General features: G+C 47.2%; 1 protein-coding gene across 1 annotated transcript in view; it reads left to right on the top strand.

Moving 5' to 3' along the window:
• The first annotated feature begins 6652 nt into the window (after nt 1-6652).
• The window catches only part of TWIST2 (twist family bHLH transcription factor 2), a 37206-nt gene continuing 16450 nt past the window's right edge, over nt 6653-27408 (top strand). The window contains exon 1 of the mRNA XM_009320770.1: nt 6653-7172. Coding sequence (XP_009319045.1) covers nt 6653-7135 — 483 coding nt within the window. The 3' untranslated portion in view covers nt 7136-7172. The remainder of the gene's footprint in view (nt 7173-27408) is intronic.

Genomic DNA, 27408 nt, shown 5'->3' with positions numbered 1-27408 from the left:
AGTATTTTGGACTGTTTCTTGGTGGGCTTTCCAGCCATGTGAATTCAGAGTAACTGTGGGCTTCAAGATATGTAAAAAGAGTAATTGCACCACAGACCACTGTGCTCAAGAAAACACCACTACAGTCAGTGGTTGGATCCAAAACAGGAGATGGACAAAGCAGCATGGTGTTTGCAAAGGCAATCTGTGCCCAGCAGGAACAGTTTTCACCCTGGGATCCTGCTGACCACTTCAGAAGGGGCTGTGGAAGGAAGCTAAGACAAGTGAGTTATAAGCCTTAAATCTGCTTTATGGGATCAGTGCCTTCCCTTACATTATTCCTGGGGCTTCGCAGATTAAAGACAACGGCGAAGCACTGACCTGAGGCCATCATATTCTGCAGACCTGTTTTGTAATCCACAGGGAGAAGATCCACTGTGAGGACCCAGAAAGGACAGTCCCTCCCTCCATGGCAGGCTAGGGAGATGAGGTCTGTCTCACTAGCATCAGCCTGGCATCTGGTCCTGCCCAGACCACAGACTGCGCTTCCACTGCTGAAGTCAACCAAAGTTTCATCTTAGGAACAAGCCCTGGCTCCTCAGTGGAAGAAGTCCTCCATCTTCTGGAGACAGAGAAGCTGTCAAGCAATGCTAAAAACTGGAAGCCAAACCTGATGTTGTTTTGAATATACCTGCCTTGGAGTGTGAGTTGCTGTCCAAAAACTGAACAGAAGCCTGACCCTTCCCAACAGTGCCCAAATGCTTTTGGAAAAGCCAGCCTGGTTTTGGATTCTCCTTGAAGTTGGTGGGAAGCCCTTCCTCCCCAGCTTAATGTGGCTGGAGATGGAGGAGGAAAAGGCAAGGAGAACAAAATACTTCACATGCTTTGATTTTCCCGCTCATGAAACAACATTTTCATTTTTCCAAGCCCAGGTTTTAAGCTACAGTTACTACTGCTGCAGCCGCAATTAATATTTCACCTTCCAAAAAAAGGAAAAAAAATCTGTCTTCCCTGTGGATTCCCAGGGAGACATTCCGCTCCAATCTGCAATTAGTGGTGGCCTCGGGTAAATGATCTAAAATAGAAATGTTATTTTTGGAATCATGATTGCTACTACGTTTTACTCCTTCAAATGCTAGTTGTTCTTTTTGCTTTGCGCTATCATTAAAAATAGAATCCACAATTGCAATGCCACTGCCTTTTGGTTTCTTCCTGCAGCAGGATGCATGCTATCTTCCCAACGTTACTGACATGAGAAATTACATGGATTTCTAATCTTGCCAGCAATCACTGATCAGACCTGAAACACTACACCTGGTGTCCGAAGCAGAACCGTGTCTGGTCTACATTATGCTTGTTCTACTGACAACTGAGCTTGGACGACCAGGAGATGTGAACTGGTCCTCCAACAGCTTAATGCTTGAGACCCCAATCCAAAACCTGTTGAAGCCAATGAAAATCTCTTTTCTTGTTTCAGAGTGGGATCAGATCAGAAATTCAGGCCTGTATTTAGCATTTATATAACTTTAAACACCTGCCTACATCCCACAGATGTTAGTGGGACTCAGATGCACCTCTCTTCTCCAAGGCATGTTCCAGTGCTTTGCAGAATCCGGGCCTCGGGTAGAAAAGCTGTGAATTACAGTGCATTTTAACAATCCAACTCCCCATAGTATTTTTTGAAAACTAATTATGATTTGCATTTGTGATTATTACACTGTAGATAGTTTGTCCTGATGTTATACACAGCAAATAAAGCAAGCTCTGGAAAAATGGCTCTTTCAATTCACACCTTGCATGGTCAAAGCTTGGCTGGAGCTGCCAGCTTCATAAAGGAGATGGACAAATGGCCTGTGGGGCTTTCTCAGGAGAAAGATATTTTCCCAGTGGACGTCTCTAAGTCCTTCCCTTCTCTTTTTTCTGTCATTCTTCTGTTAAGTCTTCCCTAAAAAGGTCCATATTTCCCACATCCTCAAGCACAAAATTGAGGAAGCCAGCTGGAGTCATTGAACCATGCATGGGGAGAAGCTGCCATCTTGCTCTCCATGGGACAGGCATCGGCACACCCAGCTGCCCCAGCAATGCCTTTGCAAATCAAAAGTATGCCTTGACCTTGACTGCATTTATTGGCAGGATTAGCAAACAATAGGACTCACTGTCCCCTGGTCAGCCTCTCTTTCACTTGTGTCTGCTGCTCTAAGGGTTTATAACTGAGGAAGCAGAAAGAAAGAGCGGGCACATCAGCTGGTAACAGTTCAGAAACAGATGTACATTCCTGCAGAAAACTCCGACGTTAGCATATCCAATTACTTTGAAACTGTGCTCTGCTCCAACTGTCTTATCCCTAAAGCCTCGCTCTCCTTACCTCCTGCCTCTTATCTGCGCTGCTCACTTGCTGCTCCTTTGCATTTGATTATAAACTTGTCACTGCAGGGTGAATGCTTTGGGAAACATCCGTCTGCCATGTCTGGCCACTGCTGCGGTGCAGCACAAGGAATAAGGAAACAAAGCCCACAAAGCAGAAGTGCAAGGTGAAACGTGACTGCCTTTGCAAAGACAGCATGTGGAAGATGCACACACTAGTGCATCCCCTAAGTCACACCAAAGGTAGGTAAGGGGAAAAAACAATCACCTTGACAACACCTGGCTACAGTAGAGGCCATTCAATGATGGATGCAATTTGCAACAGGGTAATTTCTGAAAGAAGAGGTGATGCTTTTTTCTATAGCAGCAGGTAGTGAGGAGGAGGACAGCAGTAAGTACAGCAGCATCTTTCTCCTTTCAGTTTGCTCAAAAAATTTCTGTCCCTGGCAGCTCCCCCAACAGAGAGGAGCTGGAAGAGCAGTCTGAGCATGTTGAAATGCTATCGCCTTTACTGCCAGGGCACCCAACCTTTCCCCGCTTCCTACTGCGGGCAGAGGGAAGGGTGGCAGGAGGCAGAAATCCAAACACTCTCCTCTGCAAAGCAGAGGGGCTGAAGGGTGATTTGCTGGCCAAGCCCTGCCAGGGGGACACATGGACCACAGGCTTCCTATGGAGAATAAACACTGCCCCCAAAGCTTAGTCTGTATTCATTGTTTTCCTTGAATTTAGAAATTTTAGGAGCCTGGTAATAGCAGTGGAGCAGCAGCAGCAGCATAGTAGATGTCACATTTAAACAGGGCATTAAACTTTCACCACAACTATTTTTTATATCACAGTTTTTATTTCATAACCTCTTTCCCACCCTGCTGTGGTAGCAGGAAGGATGCATCCACCTCATCCCCCTTGGCCAGCTGTACCTTTGTATGACGTGGCACCCCCACAAACCTCTCAAACTCCCTCTTCCTTCAGGAGAGCCAGATCACATTTCACCCAGGTCTGCGCACACGTAGACCGTGCCTTTGGTCTGCTCCAAGGGAAGATATCTGCAGTATTGTCAACACTGTACTTAGCTCTGGCACTAAGTACTGCTAGGGGACTCAGTGGCCGTAAAGAGTACACGCATACACAGCAGCTCTGAAGCGATGCTTGTTGAAGCCGGGCTTATAGACTTCATAATTATGACACAGCCGTGTTTCACCATAAATTTCTCCTAATGAAGCCTGCCTGATAGTAAAAAGCTTTGCATATTTAGAGGTTATGCACAGCAACAGCCCCCTTAGGGAGAAATCCTGCCTCGCTTTGTCGTGCAAACACTACTTCAGGCTTGTTCGCAGAAGCCAGGCAGGAGTCTGGGGCTGTTCATTTATTTATTTAATATAGCCATGGTGTGTGGAGGAGCGAGGGGCTGCTCTGCTGCGGGAGCCTGCTGCTGCTCTGTGCCGTACAGCCTGGAGAGGCACAGCAGAGAGCATGAGGAGCAGCAGCTGCTCGGCTAGACCAGGACTACGCCACGCAGCCGCATCCTTTTGCCACTGTGGCTCCAGCATGATGCCCAGGAGCTGCATGTCTCCTGCAGTGCTTGTATGGGATGGGCCCGGTGGTTACTGCAAAGGCAAAAAGCCTGTGCCAGCTAAGAATTGGGCATTTTGAGATACATCCACACAGTCTGCCCCCAAAACCCCTCTGTCCCAAACCCCTGGAAGGATCAAGTCCCACCCCATGGAAACACCTCACTCCCCAGGATATCAAGTCCTGCCTTCGGTGGTCATGGCAGGGCAAAAGGAAGATGCCAAATATGTATTAACACACATGTCAGCAGGGCAGGGGGAGAGGTGAGGCAGCAATAAGCAGCTCTGTTCACTCTCGCAAGCTCAGGTCTGCTTCCCTTGCTCCTGGTGGTCTCAAACACAGACCAAAATGCAGCCCTGCTCCCTCCCCAAGCAGCCTTTTGCAGGCACCTATAGCACCTTTGGGCAGCGCACACCGGGTGCTCAGCCCTGCAGCCCAACTGCCCTCCCATGCTCCATGCATCCGTGCAAATCCACAACGGCTTACCACCGTAAATGCATTGCGAGCACATGGAGGAGCCAGTGCTGTTAGCAGGGAACCTGTATGCTGGGAAAACCATGTTTTTTGCAGCCGGAAAGCAGAAGTGCCCCTCCAGTCTTCAGTGATTGTTTCTCTTAGTACTTGGAAATACAAATCAAATACCCCTTACAAGGGGTGTTTTGCCCTCCGAGGCACAGTTTCACATTGGCACCACTATCAACACCAGTTTATTTCACTTAGGGGACAGGCAAGGGGCCGTCACTCAGGTTTCCCCAATATAAATGTCATTTGCCCTAACCCAGCCGGGTGTGGTATCTACCTTCGGGTCTGTGGGGCTGGCAGACACCATCCCAGCCCCCTGTACTCATGGACCTCCAGGTTGCAGATGCAGAGCAGTTGTCAATCCTCGGCCCCAGCCGCCAGCCCTGAGCCCTTCTGGAAACCTGGCTTTGGGGTGTGAGTGGCAGAGGCACCCGTCCTATCCGACTCGCCAGGGTCTTAAATTGGATTAAAAATCTATTTGCAGAACTGCCTTGCTTTCCGACTTCTGTGCTGCACCTGAAAACCTTTCCTTTTGAAAGCAAACACAGGCTCTCCCCAGGGGCTGCCTGGGGAAGTCTTTCCACTATAAACATTACCTACCAGTAGTGGAGTCAGCCCCAGGCAAGCCAAAATTCCTTCTCCTACCAAGGAACACTTTCCAATCAAACCAGACATTATTTTTTCCATTAGTGAGTGTTGATACCTACTGGAAAACTTTGCAAAGAAATCCACTCCAATTCTTCTGATACAACATCTACATTTTAGGAGGTTTTTTTGTCTTGTTTTTATTATTATTGTTTTATTTCATTTTCCTGCTCTGTATTGAAAACATGATCTTTGCTGCTCAGGAATGCATCTGTTCCCGCAATTTAGGCTGTAACTGAAATCAGAGGTCCAAATCTGATTTTGTTCTGCCTTAGCTCCACGGAAGCAAGCAGAGTTTTCCTCTCCATCACACCAGGGAAAATGTGGGAAAAATAGATCCATCCTCTTCTGTTTGATACATCAGAAACCCTGGAGCTGCTACCACAGTTTTTATGCACTGGGATACCACTATTTCAACAGCAGGAAATTCTGGAGGAAAAGATGTCCTCCTACCTACCTCAGCTGCTGCTTCCCCAAAAAGTATTATTTAGTATTTAACAGGGGGGGGGAAAAGCAGGGAGAAAAATGGCATGCAGATGGGCTGCATGGCCAGCATCGCCTCTCTGGGGTACTCTCCATGGGGTTTTCTACAAACTATTAGCTGCTTTCCAGATGACCCATATTTTGGGCTCCACTGGGTTAGTCCAGGAGGGTTTTTGCATGCCCCCCACAAGTAGGGGGCTTGAAGGGGCTTCCCCCGGCTGCCCCCAAACCTCTACCCTTCCTGCAGCTCAGCGTGCCCCAGGGGACTTCTGCCCCAAGGTCACCCCATGGGACCGGGAGGCAGGTCTGCAGGGCTAGCAGTGGGGGGAGCAGAGTGCTGTAAGGGGCAGCTCGCAAAGAGGGCAGCAGGGGGTTTGCAACACCCCCAAGCACCAGGGAGTGCAAAATAAGGCACCATTTTGCAAAAATGTGGCACCTTCTCAAGCGTGCAAGGGCTCACACACCCTGCACCCTGTTTTGGGTAAGGTACCACTGCAGCCTAGCCATGGAGCTGGGAGCGGGACCCTCAGCAGCATGGGCTGGGAGGCAGCCTGCAAAGCACTCAGCAAGCAGTCCCGCACCCCAAAAAACCCTGTCAGGGAGGTTACCCTGGAGGGGTGCTGCAAATTCAGCATCTATGGTGGTGGTGGTGACAGGGGGATGGTCGCCAGCTATCTTTTATTCGAGGTGCATTCCCAAGATTTTAGTTAAGTGTAACATAAAACTGTGAAAGTTTAGCAGGGGAAAAGCTTTCCTCCCACTGACCTGGCTGGCCAATCAGAAGGGAGCCCCGCACCTCCCTCACTTCTGACAACTATTTAGCAACTGAGCTCAGCTAAAGTTTCCAAAAAGTTAGAATAACTTCCTCTCTCCAAGACCTCAATTTTTTGCACAACCCCGGTCCTTGAAATAAGAGCCCTTCAAGCAACCTGGAAAACGTTTGGTCAGCAAAAAAAAAAAAAAAAAAAAAGCCCTCCTGTTTTTCCAAAGGATCTGTCTCAGGAATTTAAAGCACATTTAAGACACACACACGCTCACATAACATAAGGAGGGGGGGAAAGTCTCTTCCCCTCCCCTTCTTGCAGAAAGCATGGAAGAAAGCTCCAGTTCTCCTGTTTCCCCTGTGGATAGCTTGGGGACCAGTGAAGAGGAGCTGGAAAGGCAGCCAAAGAGATTTGGCAGGAAGAGAAGATACAGTAAGAAGTCCAGCGAAGATGGCAGCCCTAACCCAGGGAAGAGGGGGAAAAAGTCCAGTCCCAGCTCCCAATCTTATGAAGAACTGCAGAGCCAGAGGATCCTGGCCAATGTCAGAGAGAGGCAGAGGACTCAGTCGCTCAATGAAGCTTTTGCTGCCTTGAGGAAAATCATCCCCACTTTGCCCTCTGACAAACTCAGTAAAATCCAGACCCTCAAGCTGGCGGCGCGGTATATAGACTTCCTCTACCAGGTGCTACAGAGCGACGAGATGGACAGTAAGATGACGAGCTGCAGTTACGTGGCTCACGAGAGGCTGAGTTATGCCTTCTCCGTATGGAGGATGGAGGGAGCGTGGTCCATGTCAGCCTCCCACTAGCCACCGCCCGGGCCAGGCGAGCCCAGCTGCCGAAGGGGTAGGTACCGATTTCTCTTCTCCTGGATGATGCTCTGTGTCCATCTGGCTGCAGGATGGGGCTCCCGTGGCTCCCTTCACCAGCCTGGCTTTGCCACGGGGCTTGGTCCTGCCCAGGGAGAGGTGGCATGGCTTGGTGGGGCACAGGGATGCTGCTGGGTGAGGGGTTTGAAGCCACCAACCCGGAGGTGAGACGGGCAGCATAGATGTGTCCGGCTCCCTCCCGCTCTCCCACGACTGCAAAAATTCAAAAAAAAAGAAAATTCCAGGCAGGCAAAAATGAGATATGCCCCATTTTTGAAACAAAATCAGCATGTTTCTGCTCTGCAGGGATGGGGGAGCTGAGAGGGGACTGGCGTTGAGAGCTGGCTGTTGAGGGACAGGGAGGAAACCATCGCTGCATGAGATTTGCCAGAAAGCGCTGCTTCGGGGAAGGGTTTTAAGAGAGGAAAAGGCGATCAGTACAACAGGCTGACAAGGGGATCCGAAACAGCTGCCGCCCCACTCCACAGGCGCCTGCGCCCAAAAAACGCAGTGCCAAGCCGGTGGTCCCAGGGCAGCCGCAGCCTAGCGGGATCCTCTCCTGGCCAGGGGGACCGGGGGGTCTGCAGGATCCAAGCGGGGTTTGGCAACGAGTTTGCCCCAGGTTGTGTTTCTCTTAAAAGAAACAAGCAGCAGATGTCGGCTGCAACCCTGGGCTGTGCCCCTTCCCCCTCACACAATAAAAAGCAAACAAAGATAGAATAAACTTTGCCAAATTTTCGTATTTGTTTGGTTCCCTTCCCCAAAGTGCCAGTAAAGCAAAGGTTGGTGTTAGATGTAGTTTCTTATTTACTCTCATCACTAACCCTTCCTCATCATTTTCCATTAGCAGAAAACTACTTCCTCTTAAGTTGCCTTTGTAATATTTGGGGAGGGAGGAATAAACAGTAAGAAAGGAGAAAGAAAAGGCCCTTAATAACACCTTCATCTCGAGCTAATTAAGCAGAGCAGCTCTGCGTTTTGTCAGCCGGAGTTTGCATACGGCCGGTCACTCTCTGGGGCTCGGTACATAAAGCAGAGCCCACGAACCCATTTCGCTCAGCAAACATTCAAAAGGGAAATTTGCGCCCCCCCCACTTGTAACGTCGCACATGATGTAAAATGAAATAATTTCATCATGCAGAGAATCAGCTCCTTAAAGATTAAAAGAAAATTTATCCCAGCCCATTGGCTAGGCTTTTTTAAAGAGGCAAATCCATCTTTGTTTTAGCAGCAATAAATGGCTCATTTAAAAAACCCTTGATGCAACTACAGCACTTTGTTTGAAAAAGCCAAAAAGTGTTCAAGCAGGGCTTACTAATGGTGTAAAATGCAGACTTAAAACTATTTTAGAAACCACTTCAAGTAAAAGTTTTACTCGTGTCCTGAAATGGTTTGCATTTTGGTGCTGCAATTAGGGTTTCCACATGCTCTTCTAGGGAGCCCCCAAAATGTTAGGCTGTTCAAAAATTGGTTACTCTATCCATTGCACAAGCTGCCTGTTGTTTAGTTTTGTTTAAATAGGTAACATTGCTGTCGTGGGTTTTATGGCTATTGCTGGTTTTACTATTTTTTGCATGCTGTGCCCTAATTTCAACTGCAAAAAGCCAAAGTCAAATCACTTTTTAAAAGGATAAACCCTCCGTTTATAAAACAGAGTGCCTTTTCCCATGCTAATCTGGCTAAAAAAGCTGCAGCAAATAGATTAAAAAAACCCACATGCAAAAATCCAGGCTTCTTGTCAAAAACAGATGTAAAATGTCTCAAACACATATTTCTTCAGCAGTTTAGATTGGCTGAATAGTAAAGTGCTGGGATGGAACAATGCATTTATTCTGTTGTTTCCCAAATGATGTGCTGCCATTAGCCAATGATGTTTTTAAAACTGTTATCTAATATACAACCATTCCTCTCTATCACACAGTACTTCAGCAACAAAACCTGCTTTTTTTAAACCATATTTAAAAATTGCTCTCGGTTGAATTATTGTTAACATTGCTCTGACGAGGCGGATTTTATATGTAGATGCTCAGATTGTCCCTACCTAAAAGAAATTGTGAGCAACATTTTGGATTGTGTGAAAAACCATGATGCAGAGCCAAACCCCAATGCATTTTCAGGTGGCTTCAGAGTGAATCAGTATTTGGCATCTTTGCCATAACCCAACTTCCAGCCCAGTGGCTAGAGGTGGCTTTTTGCTCTGCGTATGTGTCCCCTATAGAGGAAGGTCGCCTGTTCCCCGAGCCCCCGGACTTTCCCCCCTTGCCTCTCCTTTTTGTGCCTGTGTGTGCATGCACACGCGTGCGGTTGAACTGTTGAAAATGTTGTTGACAAATGGCCTGGTGTGGTGCGGTGTCAAATTCTATCGTTTATGGTGACAAAAATTACATCTGCCAGCAAAAAAAAATAAATGACAAGATCCCTTTAAATGACAAGAAACCCTTTAAAATGGGCAAACTTAGCTGGGTGGCGTGTCACAGACTTGTGCCTGGGTCTGTCCCAGCCAGAGGAGTTTTTATGCATAACAGGGGAGCAGCCTTTGCAGTCTTGATGGCAAAAAAACCCCCTTAAGAAATAGCTATCTGAATTTGGGGTAGGCTCCTGCCTTTCTTAGGGAGTAGCAAGCTCTGCAAATGTTGGGTGAGCATGAAGGGGTGAGCTCTATTTGGGCTGGATTGCCACAGCCATCCTCCCTTTTCCCTGGGTTTTGGGTAGATATAGGCAAGGAAAGGTTTCTCCTTGGAAGAATGGTCATTCCCCTTCAGCTGCAAAAAAATCAGAGGAGCTTTTTGATTAGAAAATCAGAGCCTTGGGAACTGGTAGAATGCCACCTGGCCTTTGCAAACGCCAGCAGGTCACTGCTGCTCGTTCCTCTGGCCACGAGAGGTTTTCCTGTTCTGCTCCGTGTAATTACAGACAACTTACTCCAGTAGTTTCAAGAGAAGCAGGCACAGCTTTGCACTTCAATTAGCGCAATAGGATGTTTCAACAGACATGCTAAGCTGAGCCTTCCTCCCCCAAATCTCCCCATCCTCATTGCCAGCACCTGTGCCCTTTCTCTTACAGCCACCTTTCTCTTTTTCCTTCAACATGTTCAAGATGCTCTTCAAACTGCAAAAAAATCAGGAGAAAGAAAATATTTTCTGTTATTCCATTTAGTAGGAAAAATACTGTCCAACCGGTATGTCAGGAGCATCAATAAAGTTTAAAGGACGATGTAGCCCTAACCCATAGCCCTAACCCTTATCCCGGTAAGACCAGTCTGCCAGCAAACCACTTCTTCCCAGTCACTGCAGTAGGGCTTGGGATGAGCCCTTTGCCTCCCCTGGGCAGCACTGGCACTAACAACACCTTTCCCGTCTTTTTTGTGCTGGGGAAGCTGCATGCAACGTGTGTGTGATACGCAGCCCTCTTACCATTGCCCCTTCAAGACTTCCAGGACTGTTTCCAGTATAAAATGCTAGCATCCTATTTCATTTTGTCCTTAAAGAAGCAAACAGATGTTATCTCTGCTGGCCCTGGGAACAACCTAATTCTATAGTTTATGAGAGCAGTACAGTTAACTGGGGGTGTTGTGACACTGGAACTAAGCCCTTTTTGTCCCAAAAGCCCTATTTTTTTAATACGCATCCTTAGAAAAATGTAAATATGTTTCCTTGACAGGAAGGATTGTAAAGTTTGGTATTTACATTAATAGGCTTGTAGCAGGGGGTTTTCATCTTAGTGCATTTAAAAGCCCAGCAAAATGCATTTTGGATCTTCTGTTTACGTTCGTGTCTTTTCTTGGGAAAGAATAAATCTGTTACACAGCAGACACCAAATACTCTGCCGTCAGCCAGAAAACACTCAGGCTCAGAGGCCTTTGAAAGAGAGGGTGCAAGGAAAATGCTCCAGAGAAGGAGACATGCAGAAGACAAATCTGCCATGGGCTAGATGGATATAAACTTATTACCAATCATAGAGAATTAGACACAAACATGGTGAAAGGAAAATGTTGGATCAAAACCGAAGGACCGCTTAGGAGAGCAGCAAAAGCATGTTATTACTTAATCCGCCGGAGCCAGGGCTGCGGTAAAAGTCCTATCGGGAGAGATGTGCATTGAAGGGTCATTAAGGGAACAGTCAAGGCATACATTTCAGTTAAGTAGGCCTAATTTGTCTCCAAATTAGTCATCCTCACACCAGTCATCTGTGCAGAGTAGCTCTAATTTTAAGATCATACAAAGTATGCTCATTAAAACAAAGGGGAAGATTGCAACGCTTCTCTTTTGCAACCTCCCTTCACATTCCTTCCTTCAGTGCTTTTTGGGGCATATTTCATAGCCTTATAGGTAGCGGTGATAAATTAGCCTTGGAGATCACAGAAGCCTCTTACAGAGCCGGGACAGATCTTGTAACCACCACTGAAATCTCTTTTGGGGACATTTCTTGTCACTTTTCCCCCCGAGCAATGTAATTATTTTTATAGCTGTAGCTCTGAGAATCATTTCCATGTGGTTCAGCAAGACTTTGAAGTCTCCAAGTCTGAAATCTCCAGAATTTATGTCTTGCCGTAGAGCCGTAGGAATAGTTTGATGAGGCCATGAACATGTAAGGGAACGCCACCACAACCCTGAGCACAAAGCGAGCTCGACATGTAATCAGGGTATTACAGCTGCTGGTCAGGGAAAGCACACATTTCGGGTAGCTTCCCCCCGCACCCCCAGGCTTCGCAGAAGATTAGGAAGGGGAAAAAGCTGATTAAAATAAAGTGTTGTGCCATGAAAAATGTGCTGGGCCAGATCCTCAGCTGGCTCCGAGCAACCTTGCTGCTCCTTGTTAGCTGACGATCCCATCAGACATCTCAGTGGGTTGCTCTAAGTGACTTGGAGAGTACTATACACCATTGCTTATTATTTACTTAGGCAAATTTGGACGTGAGGAAAAACAAGAAGTCCTCCAGCTGGATACTAGCAGCCTCATGCTAATTAATGATTAGTTCTCAAGAATTAAAACAGTAGAAATATTTGCCAGGGAAAAAACTCTAGGCACCCCAGCATTTAATTAGATTTGTAGTTGTAGAAGATGACCACTCAGCAACAACTAATCAGACACAAATAACAAATTAACTCAGCCAGTCAATAAATCAAAGCAAAGCAGCCCTTACCCTCATACCCATCTCTTTAACCACTTCCATGCCAGACCCAGCCGACAGCAGCCAGTCCACCCAGCCCATGCCGGGGCACAGCAACTGTGCCATTGGGGCCAGCTTTTGCAATGCCTTTGTCCTTCTCCTGGCAAGGGGAGCCAGTTAAGCAGCAGAGAAGCTCTTCTCCAGCAAGCACCCCCTCAGCTGGGCTCTTTGTTAGGCTCTGCTCTACCTCCCTGGCACTGCTGGTGCTTATATTTTCTCTGCGTACATGTGGACAGACGTGCAAGGTGGGGATCAGGGCTCTGGTAGCTCTTTGGGATGTGCTTCTCCTGCATTAAAGCAGGGCTTTCTTTGGGGGGTTGACTGGTAAAATAGAGGATCTCCCTTTGAACTTTTTCCATGATCTGTCACCCTTAGAGTCTGAGGCTTTTGGCGTTTAGCAGTATGGAGGGTTTTCCCTTGGGAAGGGAAAAAAAAATATATCAGCTTTTCTCCTCCAAAAATTAACTGTCACATCACGGGAAGCAGCATCAGGATCCTGGAGACAGGAGGACCTTGCTGGAGGAGGGTGCAAATGGGACAGGGAGGCTTTTGGTACCACTCCCGTAAAAATGTTAAATAAGCAACAACAACTGTTAAGCCCTGTTGCTAACAGAGGGTTTCAAAGAGGCCATTAGATCCCCGATCTCTACAGACGGTCCTCTCCGAGGTCTGAGCCTTTTGGGTGGAAAGGGCATTTTGATCTAATCCTCCAAACTGAACCCAGGAAAGGCAGCACGGACGTTTTCCCAAACCAGCAGCCAGTGGGTGTTTGTCAGTGCACAGGCTTTCATCCTGCCTGCAGGCAGGGCTGCCTGTGCCTCCGCTGGGCTGGGGTCTCCCTGGGAAGGGGGCAGCCAGGCACCCCCAGACCTCTCCCAGGGGCTTCATTTGTGAGCCTTCATGTGATTTGGGAGGTTGTTTTTTTTTTTTGGCTTCTGAGTTTCAGCAAGGGATGGGTGTTAGGCAGACCCAGTCTTGCACAGCTTGCAAAAGCGATCAGACATCAAAAAGAAAATAACCGTTGTGCCCTGCACTGTACAGTGAGCTGGAAGTGAGCTACAGTCCCTCCTCTTCCTCCCGTCTTCTCCTCTCCATCTTTTAACCACAGCTTGGAAAACAGAAAAAGGGGGGGGGGGGAGAAGAGACAGATGTCTACTGGTTCAGCTTGATATATATTTACTGGAAGAGGTCCAGTAAGCCTGTACTAGCTTTAATGGAATTCCCAATAAGATAGTTTTGCCTTGTTAACTGCCACCCCCAAGAAGAAGCTTTACCATTTCCTTAAGAGATATTAGACCTGCCAAACGCACACTTTAAAATGTATGAATTAGGTTTCAGATTGATTTAGCCACCAAAAATCCTCATGCAGTAATTTATGTGATTATGCCTTTGGCTTAAGCTGTTTGGGTCTCCTTTATATATCATATGTTTGTGCTTAAATGTAAATAAACCTAATTGCTTAGCGAAGAGAGATGCAGGGGGATCACGGCTCTACTGAGGCTTCTCTTAAAAAAAAATCAGCTGATCGAGCTTGGAAAATTCAGTAAGGTGAGATGGAGCCAGGGAGAGGCTTTCACGCAGAAAGCAGCATTTTGCATGGCTGGGGGATTCCCCGATGCATCCACATCCAGTGTCCCCAACACCAAGCTCCTTAATAAAATTAATTAGCCAGAGGAATCTCGCACATCCACAAACATGTTAATTTAAGACTGACACTTATGGCATGTTTCATGCGCACCGTGATGAAATCTTGCTGTGTAATATAGCTCGTTAGGAGAAATTCTTGGCGAGGAGGAGAAGCTCAGAAAATCATGGGGATGTTAGAAAAAAATAACAAAAAATAAGGGCAGACTCAGGAGAAATGCTGGGAGGCATATGCCTGTTTGCCTATAATTTGCCATTGGTAACAGGGCAGTTTATCTTTACTTAAGAACAAGAAAGGACTTTAATACCTCTGCAGAAAACACACCTCGGGAGCATTGTGGCACCCCGATACCCCCTGTGCCATCACTCCACTGATGCTGTCGGGAATGTGCTTGCCCCACAACACAAAAAACCCACCCTGAATGTGCTCAAGACAGAGAAGCAACAAAACGGCATTTCGATGTCAAAAGGAAAGCAGTGAAATGCAGACGACCGGCAATGAAACTGTTTCATTTCACACAGCCCCATCCCACTGCACCTGCTGTGCACATCTGCCAAGGGCGACATATATGTAATAGCACTTATATAAGTGCTGTCCATTTAAGAAAAAACTATAAGCTCCTACTTGGGCCTTTGGAGCAAAGGCCCTGTGGGAGAACAGTGCTGCAGGCTGAGTTGCACACGCAGCATGGCCCAGGAGGAGCCCCAGGATCCATGGGTGCTCAGCATTGCCACCACCCCGAGTGCAGGGGCAGAGCGGGGTGTCATCCTCCCCAGGAGCATGTTATTGGATGTGAGCAATGCACCCTCATACCAGCATCACTATGGGCACAGCGGGGCTCCCAGGAGAAAAGCATCTGGGGCACAATCAAGCTATGAATCCAAGGAGACAGGATGAGGAAAGTAGCTTTTTGGTGTGTCAAAACTGAGCACCTGTCTCCTTGTCCCACTTGCATGCTTCCCACAGGGATGCCCAGTAACACCTCCATGCCACGTACACACCAAATTGCATCCCACAGGCACCTTTTGCCAATTCTTGTGAGCTTAAGTCTTTCTTCCCCCCAAATGCACAGGCAAGCTTGCCCAGAGGGCTGTGGCACACCAGACATCAGTGGGTGCCACAGCATGGGGTGGGTGGCAGGAACTGAGCCCGTGCAAGAACATTCACATGGAACCAGAGAGTTTTCGGCTATGGCAGTGCCTCTAGAAGTACCAGGGTATCACCACCATGGAAACTTCCCAGTAAGATACTGGGGCATAAAACTACATGATAAAAGCAGGCTAGATGAGATAATATTGTCAAAAAAAATACTATGCATACAACATATTAATGTGTATTTTTACACATTAGATAAGACGGCTATTCTGCATCTGTTAAAGAAATTTATTATTTTGCCTGATGAGCTCAGGAAATTTCTAATATCACTGAGTCTTTTTGCTGCCTCTAACTGCAAGCACAATGCTTCAGGCACGACCCTGCAATCTCCATGTTCAAAGCTCTTTTCCAGCTCAGTGGGGTTTTATGCACTGAACAACCAGATATTTTGCAAGAGGTTTTTCATCCTTTGCCACGAGAAGGGCTGTTTAATAGATTCCTGTTAGTACCAGCACTAGATAATCTCTCTTTTATACTGTATGGGTCTGAAACTTTTGCTGTTGGAGGGGAGTTGGAACACGGCTGAGCATCTGCTTTCTCACCACCTTCCCCATAGAGAAGAGGTGAGCTTGCACTTAGGTTTTGATGCAGAGAAGTGGTTCAGAGCACTGGGTTTTGAACTGTTCAAGCCGCAGTTTGTGCCCCAAAAGCAAAGGAGATCAGGACATCCTTTTCCAGCGATCCCCTCAGAAATATTGAAAACACACAAACTAGCAATCAATATTCATTGCGATAACTTAATGTGTGCAAAGGAGTAACTCACCACTGTTTTACGTGTTCATGCCAGGTAAATTAGTGGTGGAGAGTGTCATAAAAAGACCCTGCCACCCCAAAATATAACTACAGGTACTCCCAGCCAATGAATGCCATGTGTCCAGAGGGCTGGAGATACAGGGTAGCATTTTTCAGCTGTGAATTGGGAGCTTAAAACACACTGATTTTCAATAGGACTGAGTTAATCTGAAAATTTTACTTCAAGCACTGTTATTTTGTAAATCAGGCAATACTTTCACTCTCAGTGGGTGGCAAAAGGTAACTATTTTAAAGTGGTTGAGCAGCCGAAGGGAAACAGACATGGCTTTGAAAATTGTAGATATTTTAGCTGTGAATTATGTCAGAATGAAAGAGAAATACCTGGCTTAAAAAGCAACAGTCTTCAAATATATTTCCCTTTTTTGATGCTGGTTTATTGTTCTCAAATATATCATTATTGGCCCATTTTTTGCTGCAATTAGATAGGTTTTTATAAGTACTACATAATGCCTGAGCAGGTATGCATACAAGTCCCGAGTATGTTTTAGATCTGCCCACTCATCCCTGCTCCTATAGAAAATAAACCTCCTGTTTATAGCACGCTCAGTGCTATTTCCTAATGCCGTAATTTCACCAGCGTGCAAATTGCTTGCAATGTATTTTTGTTCCCCAGTGCCGTTCTTTCTTAATCTTTCATTTAAACACTACTACATGAGTTCTTACACAGCTCTAGCAACATGTGCATTATTTTAAAATACAAAACCTCTTTCTAGATAGGAAATCCATAGCCTCCCCCCATGAATTACTCATCCACTGCACTGATCAGTCTGCCCTTCAGCTCTTCTTTACTTCAGGCACATCCTTAAAATTGCACACCCAGCCAAAATATTTCAAAACAAGGGGCTTTTCGGCCGTTTCTGCCATGCCACGTCAGCAGACCCAGCCTGACAAAGAAGCCTGGAGAACCCCAGGGGTGCAATTCCATGCAAGCTTTCCCATTGCATGCAAATACACAGCTCATCCATCCAAGCTGCAGCACCCTGTGCTGGGCAACCCCAGTACAAGCCCATCTTAACATTTCAACTTAAAGAGGTCCTCCAGACTGCCCCCTCCCCAGGCAAAGGGTGCTTGCCCATGCTGTTGGCACATCTGACTTGTCCCTTGGGGCTGGCAGGAGCACCTGGTGCAGACAAGCTATAGGGACCACACAGTGGTCCTGCAGCAATGCGGACAGCAAGCATGGGGCAGGCTCCTGGGAATGGGGTGGTGTCAATCATGCCCTGGAGCTGGGCACAGTCCTTTTTCATGGGACAAGGTCAGCATAGCCCAAATGTGCTTTGGGACTCAAGGGCCAACACTGCCATGGTGGATGCAAAGAGGGAGAGGAGGAGGAGGAAAGCTTCCTGGACTTTGCAGTGAGCCCAAGCCAGGACTTGATACCTAAAGCTTTGCAGGGTATTTGGTTGCTGGGACTATTTGGGGCACAGGTGAGTTTTGAGTTGCTCCATTGTGCTTCATAGGTGCAAACACAGCTGGCGAGGCACCTGCAGCTCTGCAGCCATGGCACGATCAGGGAGGTGACTCAGGAAAGTTGTTGGCCCAGTGGTGCGACACACAGCAGGGCTTTTGCCCCCAGGCAAACTCACTGCTTTCAGCTGGTTCACTTCTTGCAGGTGTGCATGTGAGCTGGCTGTGGCATGGGGATGCCCATGCCAGGAAAAACAAACCAGCCCTGAACACAGCTCCAGCCTGAGTGCTCAGTCCTTTGCATGCACTGCTGGGACCCCAGCCTTTAACCCTGGTCCCCTCCAACCCCAGCATCTCACAGCAGGACAGGAGCCCTCAAATATGGGCTCTCCACCTCCCTGGCTGCCAACATCCCAGCACCATGTAGTGATGTAGCACCATCAATCTTTACCCAAGCAGATTCAGGAGGCATCAGATGGGGCTGAGAGGCAGATGAGGCTGTTCCTCCCATTTTCATAGGAAACTAAGAAATTTAAAAAAAAAAGAAAAACAGCGTTTGGCAGCAAGCAGAGGGTGGGGATCCCTGCCAAGGCCTGGACAGCTGTGCCTTCTTCACTAGCAAGTTGTGTGATCAGCAAGGCCTGTGCTGAAAGCCAAGAGGAGTTACCATAGCTGCCACATTGCATTTTGCTGATCCTCCCTCTGGGAGACACCTTAAAGAAACAAACCCACCCTAACAGCTACACAAGCACTCGCACTCCACTGTGCATCAGAGGAAAACTATGGGTGACCTCTCAGGGTTTGTGTTTTGCATTGGGTTTTTTCCCCTTTCCCCAATCTCCAGTGTTTCTGATCCAAGACTAAGGGACAGGGGAGGAGGAGATTAGTTTATACAAAACTGTTTTTCCGTTTTCTGCAGCCTCGCTTACGTACAAAAAGGCCGCCTGCCCCTCCCATTCACGGCCCCGGCAGCACTCCTGTGGCTGGAACCTTCCCGACGGCTTGAAATAACCCAGGAAATTGTGCAAAAGCCCTGGCGGGTCCAATCCTGCCCGGCTGGAGGCACGCACAGCTCTGCAGCTGGGACAGACCCACCCCAGCCTGTGTCCTTGCATTGCAAATCTTGAAGCTTTTGCCTGGTGGGGTCTTAAAAATAGCAGGAAGGAAGGGTCACATCAGGACTAGGGAGGGAGATGTGATGAGCATGGAGGAGCACTGATGGGCTGTGCCTGGCTCGCAGCAGATACCCTCTAGGAGCATTCCTGTGAGTCCCTGGCAATGGCTGGGGGGAATCTCCACTCCCAGCAGAATGGATAACGAAAAAAAAGGCTCTCAGATTTCTTTTTAAACAGAAAATTATTCTTCCTTTTCTTTAGGAGAAAAGCAAGTGACCTGTTTCCAGGTGTTATCCCTGCTCTGTCTGTCCCCTACATGACAGCCAAGCATTCCCCAGGCTTCAAGATTTATTTTTAAGCTCATCAGTGAAACAACCTTCTGACCTCCAAAGCCTTCTTGCACATAGCCTGCCATGTGTATTCTTGTTTCCATTATAAAGCTCATTTTCCTTGAAACCATCTCCAAAAGATACTTCCAAGGAGCCGTGCTTGCCCCAAAGCCATACTGAGGTACCCAGTCCCCAAACTGTTGCACAAACATCCCGATGATGCACAAACATATTTAGCTGCTCTCCCTATCCTAGCAGCCCCATAATTAGCAGTTTCGCAGGCTCAGAGAGATGTGGTTGATGAAAAAGGTGGAAAGTCACAGGAGCGCAGCACAGCTTGCTCCTGGGCTCTTGCTGACTCAGCATCTACTGGCACTAGAGGGCAGGATACACTATATTAAAGAGTAAGGTGGGTCTGAGGTTGCATCCAAGGGGCACATCTCATGTATGTCTAACAGGGAGCATGCAGCATATCTGGGAGCAGCCAGGAGCTGCCTCACTGCACAAAGCAAGGAGGACATGAATTTTGCACTGAGCACATCCCACAGCAGTGATCATCAGGACAACAGTCTCCCAGGTTATGTAATTTAGGGTCAGAATCCCAAATGACATCAGAGGCACTTCCACCACATTGCAGTCACAGCTGCCTGCTGCTTTTCCAGCCACATAATTCAAGGTGAAACATTTTGCCTTGCAAGGGTGGTGCTCTGAGCAGTATTCACTGACACTGTGCAGCAGTTTCTGATCAAAAGCATTTGGCAGATCCATGCAGCAGGCACAGACAAGCTACACTGCAAGTGCTGTAGCTCAAATTCTTGGAAATAACCTTTTTCGTGCACATCAACCAGCTGATGCTCAGGCAGCTGTCAACATACTCTTTCAATATAGAAAAGCTGTTTTTTTTTTTTAAAATCTCATCACTTTCTCTGGTGTGTTTTTCTATGTATATGATTAAAGCTGTACTGTCCTCATCTTAATAGGAGATTTTAGATTAGCTCCGAACAAAACAAGTACAGGTTTACTCCATTCCTTTATTGACAGCCACTTCAATAAACAACCAAAATTTTAAAAGATTACTCCAAGCGCATCATGCAGTGCAGTCCTTTCATTAGTGAAAACCTCATAGAATAGGCAAGCTTCGAGAGCAACGTAATTTGTGGTCTAAACACAAGAAAAACTTCTCTCAAGCCTCCCAGGCCTCTTTGGAGGGAGGCCCTCATCCTGCAACCACAGCATGCCGCCCTGCAGCATGGTGGATGTAGATACCCTGTACATGACTGCAGAAAATATTGTGGGCTGACAGCCAGGAGCCGCAGGTTGCACCCCAAATAAGCAATATTTTTTGACATCACAACTTGTAATATGCGATAGCAACTAAATGGATCAGGTTGTACCAGCATGACAAACCTCTGCCAGATGCAGCCCATTCCTACCAGCAGCTCAGCAAACACAGTGCAGTCACAGGATGCGACAAGCATCACTCTCAGCTGCTGGTACTCACAGGCCTGCCAGAAAGCATCTACCCTTCACTGAGTTCTGAACTCCTTTAAAATGTAAGGACTGGGGTGCACACTACCAAGCTGAGCCCCACCAAGATGCTGTACCCACAGGGCTCTCTGCACTGCAGCGCTTCAGCACAGGGCTAGACCCAGCTGTGTCCCAGCAGAGCCAGTCTGCCCAGCAACCCCCTGCTCAAAAGCTGCATTTTAAGCTGAGACACCTGAAAACAGCACAGGAGAGCTTTCAGGACCATAATCAAGATATTGGGTTAGGGAGATGAGAGGGACAAAAACAAAAATATGGCTGTTCCATAAATTTCTTAGAAGAGAATCACCAAGAGCTGCTAAATAGAAGAAATGGGTGGTTTTGGTTGCAGTTTGGGAATGGAGGTGTCTTACCTCTACTTTGCTGCTAGGGAAAAAGGGGGGGTCTGTAACCATACACTTGGCTACTAGGAAATAGGGTATTTTGCAGGAGAGCAAATTGGGAGCCTCTGCAGAGATGGGTGTTGAAGGAGCCCCCAGACTTGCTCCTATCTGCTCTGTTCATCTCCAGCCCATCTCTGTTCATCTCTGCTGCTCTTGGTGGGGACTGTGCACACCCGTGCCCTGAGTGCCATGGGATGTTGGGGTTGGCTCTGCTCTGGCCAGCCAGCTGGGGTCCCTTGTTGGGGCAGTCCTTTATATCAGGTCCTCTGAGCTAATTGTATGGACAGCAGCTCTTTTCCTTCATTACTGTGTGCCATTTGATGTGATGGAGCCAGCAGGCTTTCCTGTCCTTGCACCCATGGCCCATCCAGGGACACTCATCTCCACTGTGCCCTAAATAAAGCAGCCAGGCTGAACCTACTCCTGGTTCAGACCCAGCTTGCCCATACAGTTTTGGTTGATGGATGGTGCCTCAGTTTCCCCTCTGAAAAGCAAATGCTAATACTTTTCCTCTGAGTGCCTGTAGCCTGCCCACCTTGTAACCTCTCTGTGAGACAGGACCTTCCTACAAACAGTGCATGTACAGAAGGGATCCACATACAACCAGACTGTTTTTTCTCTGCCCAGCCCCATGTCTCCCAGCCAGCCCATCCTCCTTTCTGGTTGTTCCCCCACGGCACAGAACACCCTCTTGGTACCCTGTATTTTTAGGTGCTTTTTGCATCCCAGTGGGATCTGACTGCTGCCAAATGGAAACGAGCTCTGCACCAGGGCCAGGCTGAGCAGCCTATCTACAGCAATGTATATGCATTTCACAGCTTCTCATTTCAGCGATCTAAATTGCAGATGTGCGCTTCAGATTTGGAGAGAGACAAAACGGAAGGAAAAAGGTTAAGCAGCTCTGTGAGTCACTCCAATACACAACCTACTGTTGATTTAGAAACCTACCTCTGCAGTAAATACAGAATAAAGTTCTCCAAACTGTTTAACCTTTTGTATTCTGGCCAGCAAAACAAATAAACAAGAACAAAACATCCCTCCAGAGTCAGAAAAGCAACAAATCTGGAAAACCCTGCAGTGGACTTAGTACCAAGAAAAAAGTGACCCAAAACAAGTGATCTAAAGAGGGGAAAAAAGAAAAAGCAGCAGACATGAAAGGCAAAGAGGTAGGTGCACGCATTAGTGGAGCAGATAACGAAGAGAGCATAGAGTGCAGGCTGTGCTGCTCTCCGGGAACTGCTCCAGGCAGCACAACGTGAGCAACAACTTTCCAAACACGCAGAGGGAGGGTGAATAGCCACAGCACAATGAAAAAAAGAAAATACAGCCCAAACCCTGCTCCTTCTGAAGTCAATAGTAAAATTCTGGTTCAACAGGCACCAGCACCCACTTTGTACGGGAGAGCTGTTTGCATCCAGGCTCTCCTTGGAGTTGCATGGGCTTGACATATCCATTATAGTCCCAAATTATTTACTCACAGGCTGTTTGGTTGCTGGTTTTTGGGGGCTAGAAGCAACCAGGCTGAAGGCAAAGAACATCTCAGCTGCGTAACTCAGGAAGAGCTCAGTGCATAATTGCAAACGGACATCACATACAGGTAGACAGGAGCGTTCATGAGAGAATTAACTTTACTGCAGGCAGGCAAGTCTTATTATGCAGGCAGGGTATGCATGCATCAGTGTTGAGGAAGCTCTGCAGAGGGCTGGCACTGAAGTCACAGAGCAGGCTGTGCATGGAGGTGTCCTTATCTCAGCTTTGGAAACCTCTGTGAATGTTTGAAGGCAGCTGAACCATACAAACCCCCAAGATCTTGTTGAATCATTTTTGTCTTCAAAGCACAGGGTGTAGCAGCGGAAGGAGAGCTTTCCCTGGGATTTGAGGCACTGAGTGGGAGTTAAGAGAAAGGCCAGCATCTGCTGATCTCAGGGTACCACCAGGAGAATACTGCACAAGGATCTCGAGGAGTTCATTTGGGCCAGAGCCATCCTGAGGTCTCCAGTTAAAGCAGAATCGCTAAAAAGCTGTGCAAAGTGACCGGGGGAGCCAAGGGGGGCTTTAGAGTCCCAACAGTTGCAATGATTAAAAGGAAAACTGATGAGCAAGCATTTACAGCATAAATCAGACTTTCCTTAAACATTTAGGCATGCTTTAAATCAGCAGTGCTGTGGTTCACAAACCACCAGAGATTGTGTGAAGATGGGGATGCATTAAAAAAAAAATCACCATTATGGTCAGCACACAGATGCAAAATTCAGGGCAGAGACAGAACTGCCTACATGGTGTTGCTGGATAATAATTCAGATCTAAACACCTCTGACTAATTTTCTCCCCTGACTTCCTAGATCAGGGATGCAACCTTCCCTCCCCCCCTCCTTTTGTACAACAGTGATAACCACTGTTGAATACAAATCTGAATTTCTTTGTCAAAAATCATGCTGATAGCTGGAGCATTTCTCTCCACCTTGCTGTGAAAGCCCTCTTGTGTTTCTGCAGCTTTGGACAGCCTGTGCCCCTGGTTCCTCCTGATTCCCAGGCAGTTGCCAGCCCCCCACATCAGATGTGAACTGAGACAGGATTTCAGAGACCATACTTCAAGTTTTTTGCTAGTTTTGAACTCTTCAAAGATCATGTGTTGAATCTTTTCCACCTAAAGTCTGAAGACTAAAACCATGCCCTATTAAAAATACTACATTAATAGATTAAATAAGACATGACATTCTCTTAATAACATTTTAAAAGTTACATGGGGCTTTAAGAAAGTATGAATAAAGTAGGGCTAAAGCTAGACATAGCAACATGAGGTTTCTGGTGCAGAAAGGAAAGCAGAAAACATCAAGATTTTTGCATTACAGATGCTATTGAGCCAGCAGTGTTCCCAAATTAGAGACATTTTCAAATATGTGTTTCTGTACCTTCATCTCTTTTCCCCCTTTGCTGTAGATCCTAACACACTGGCATTTGCTTGCTACAGATAGACATGAAACTGCAGGATTCTCCTTCATGCTGCAGCCCCTCCTGAGAAGTAAGATGGGGTCTTGGGGAAGATGCCACTTTTTGCAGTGTAACTGTAACAGATGATGCCTGGTGGTGGGAGGGAGCCCCTGGGAAGTAGAGGGGATTTAAGCATCGGCTTCCTCTGAGGCAGGACAAACCCACACTGATTACATGGGAGGATAATTTCATGTTGCTTTTGAAACTTTGTGTGAGGAGTAGCCTTAAGTGCAATCAGTGAGACTAGAGAGCTGCCAGGAGCGCACGTACTCACACACATCTCCCTGTTGGTTGCTGGTATTGATATGAGCCTGACAGACAGCAAGGAGCCCAAAACTGGGAGAAGGCACAACACAAAGCCGGGGGAATATGAACCAAGAGCTGGGATCATCTCCTGTGTTCTCATCTTGGCAGAGGCAAATGATGGTGCAAAGCAAAGGGAGTTGAGGGGTAAGGAGGAGCAGATCAGGCGGAGGAGCCCAGGAGACCGACAGCAGAAGAAGCAAAGGGCCTTGGAGACCAGGGAAGAGGCGACAGGCAGAATGAGCAGCTTGGGCTGGGATTTATCACAAAGGGAGGCCAAGATTGACAAGGCATCACGCTAACGTGAGGAGCCTGTTCCCAGCGGGTATCTCCACTTTGCTGTGCAGACAACAGAGCACTGCATCACATGGATGTTGCAGGCACAATGACTGGGATGACGGGGGAGTAGCCAGACCTCCCATGAGCATCAGGGTCAAGAAAGACAGGCGGGAGGCAGAAAGACTCCAGGAGCCAACAACACCCTTTTCACACCAACACATCCCCCAGGGGTACAAAAAACAGGGAAGGAGGAAAGATGTAAACAGGGTTCCCAGAGACTGGCTGTAGGGTACTGGGAAGGTTTCCCCACCTTCTCTCTCACCCTGGTCCCAACCTTAACCCAAAGTTGAGCTGAAGCCCCCATCAGCTCTCCCACAGTAGCAGTAGGTGCTCAGCTCCCTACCTGCAGCCAGGGATCCCCAGCTCTCATCTGCTACTGAACCTGAGGTAGCTCAAAATTCACCCTGATGGTTCTTCAGCCCCACCCAGCAGGCAGCCAGGCTGTTTTGGAGGCAATCAAAGGAAAGAACTAACATGGTCAAACACCACTGAGCTGAAGCATAAAATTATTTCACCTTCACTGTGTGTGCATACTCACTCCCCACACCAGAGCATCACACCGAACTTGGCCTTCAAACAACAAAGACTAGCTTCCTCTGATCTGTTATTAGGGAAGTGAGAGGGTCTGATGAACAGACTGGAGCTGAGAGGTAAGGCCAAAAAGATTTAGGGCCCCTCCAGAGCTGAGAGTTTTGAAGGGCACTAAATTTCCTTGATCCTTTTGAGGATACCAGCCTATGCTCATGTCTGAGAGTCTTTATTATTTAGTTGCTCTTTGAATCTCTTGGAAAAACATTAATCTATAACATACGAGACTAACATAAGTAGGGATAAATCAACATTTTCAGGTTTGAAATATACAACTGGAAGTCCAGAAGACACAAGCTGGTTCAGAATAGCCCCTACATGTCCTGCTACTGCAGTTGCCCAGGCCATCTCCACAGATGTTTCTGGTCCCTGGACTAGACCACAGCTCCCTTTCCTGGAAAGGCAGCCCACAGGTATTCCCTTGGCTCTCCTGTGCCTAAGAGCAATCATCAGCCACCAAGACAACTTGGCTGGGTCTCATCAGAGGTGATCCCCTGGCCAGGCAGTGAGTCCCCAAAAGCTAAGCATCTGATCCACAGCCCACGCACATGGGAGGATTTTTGCAGACACAGAAAAGGGGAGCAGATTCCCCCAGAACAGATATAAGCCACCAGTTTCTGCTGGCAGAACCTAGCTTGTGTAACCTGACACAGCTCCACTGAAAGGAATAAACTCAGCTCCTTTCATTAATAGAGCATAGATGGAAATAGTTTGGATGGTTTAATACGGGAGAAGTCTAAGAGCCCCATCCCCTGGATTTAAGACCATTCCATAATCAGGTATGAAACAGCCAAGTGAGGTGAATAGGGACATCTCTGGAGGGAAAAGCAATGCCAGAAGTTCTCCTTAGTCTCTGGAGCTGGTGTGTTATGGCACACTTCAGCTAGCTTTCTTATTCCAGCCCTACCTAGTTTGGGGGCAGCATGCCAACACTTGGAGATGAGTATAGGTCCTTCCTTCATACACATTAGGATGCTTTTGCAGCATGCCCTGCCCTGGAATGGAAAGCACTCCAGGGGAATAACCCAGGAGTGTTTGCCAGAGGGACTGAGGGGAGGGAAGGAAAGGAAGAAGAAAGTATTTAATAACTCCCAAATCATTTTTAAAAATTCATTAGCTATTATTTCAGCTGTGTGACCTCCTGAAGGGACTTTCTAGAGGGCCAGATTATGCAGTCAACTAAAAATATAAATAAGTATGAAAGGGCAGAGATCACTTTATTCAGCCAAATCGTGTGGGATGTCAGGTTAAGTTTCCTGTAGGGTGCATCTGTGCACTTCCAGGACACCAGTGTGGCCCAAGAGCTCCCCCAGCCTGAGGACACCTCCCCAGCCGGGAGGCATGGCACAAGCAAATGAGTTATTTTCATTTGGGAAGTGCTGATTTCCAAAGACTTCCTGCCAGTCCCACAGGGACAGAAGCACATTGCATTGCTGCAAGGTTTCCAGCTGCAGTTCAAGTGGGCTGCAGCTTCAGACATACTGCAAGGACTAGCTCCCAGCCAGGCATGCTGCTCTGGGTAAGGGTCTTTATCCTTCCTAGCTGCAGCACTCATATTCAGGTAGGGGAACTTATGAATTCCTTTCCATTTGCATTTCTTACTTCTTCCACCTTCAAGGAAAAAGTGTGTGCCACAAGAACCAACCGGTCTCCCTGAGCCCATCTCCTAAAACTTCATTTCATTCACTCATTTATTGATGTTGATTTGAATAACTGCTGTTTTTAAGGAGCCTTTAAGCTGAGGAACTGCTGACCCTTAGAAACCTATTTACCTTTCAAGTGAGGATGTAGTAAGAAATACAGCTAATCACATTTGCTAAGAACTGAGGATCAGGTAGAAGAGGGGGCTCTCTCCACAAGGTGTGATGTCTAAAAACAGAATTTCTTTGGTTGTCAGTGGTATCCCTATGGTTGCACTCCCTAGTAGCTGAACACCAACTTTACAGTATTATATATATGTATATACATGCACACCAATATTTACTGATACGGGCAAGTGCTGTATTATAGGTGCATAGATGTGTAGGGGAAGTGTGCAGCATACATATAGATATGATGAGACACATCTGTGCCTGAATAAGAGTGGCAACCAGAAGTTTCAAAAGAAAACAAAAGCATCTTTAACTGGTAAAAAAGCACAGAGGAGTGAAAAGTGCTTAAATTAAGTCACTACAGACATCCTATGCTCCTCCATACCTACAGTATATTTAAAGTCTAATCATGATATCAGAGGTGATCTGTGTACTGCATGTAGAAGCATGCACACACACTTCTCTAGTACTATAGATCAGTACTTCCACATACCCTACCTGCATTCAATTTGATTTCTTAATGAGCCTTTAAAGCTTCCACTTCAATTACTAGATGTAACATCCAGCCTCCCTCATGCTTCACAAACATGCATGTGCAGTTTTAACCTGGGGAATAAGA

Source organism: Pygoscelis adeliae, unplaced genomic scaffold (assembly GCF_000699105.1).
Source record: "Pygoscelis adeliae isolate BGI_AS28 unplaced genomic scaffold, ASM69910v1 Scaffold63, whole genome shotgun sequence".
Lineage (NCBI taxonomy): Eukaryota > Metazoa > Chordata > Aves > Sphenisciformes > Spheniscidae > Pygoscelis > Pygoscelis adeliae.
Note: the sequence above shows the minus strand (reverse complement) of the source record. Positions and strands in the feature narration are given on the sequence as shown.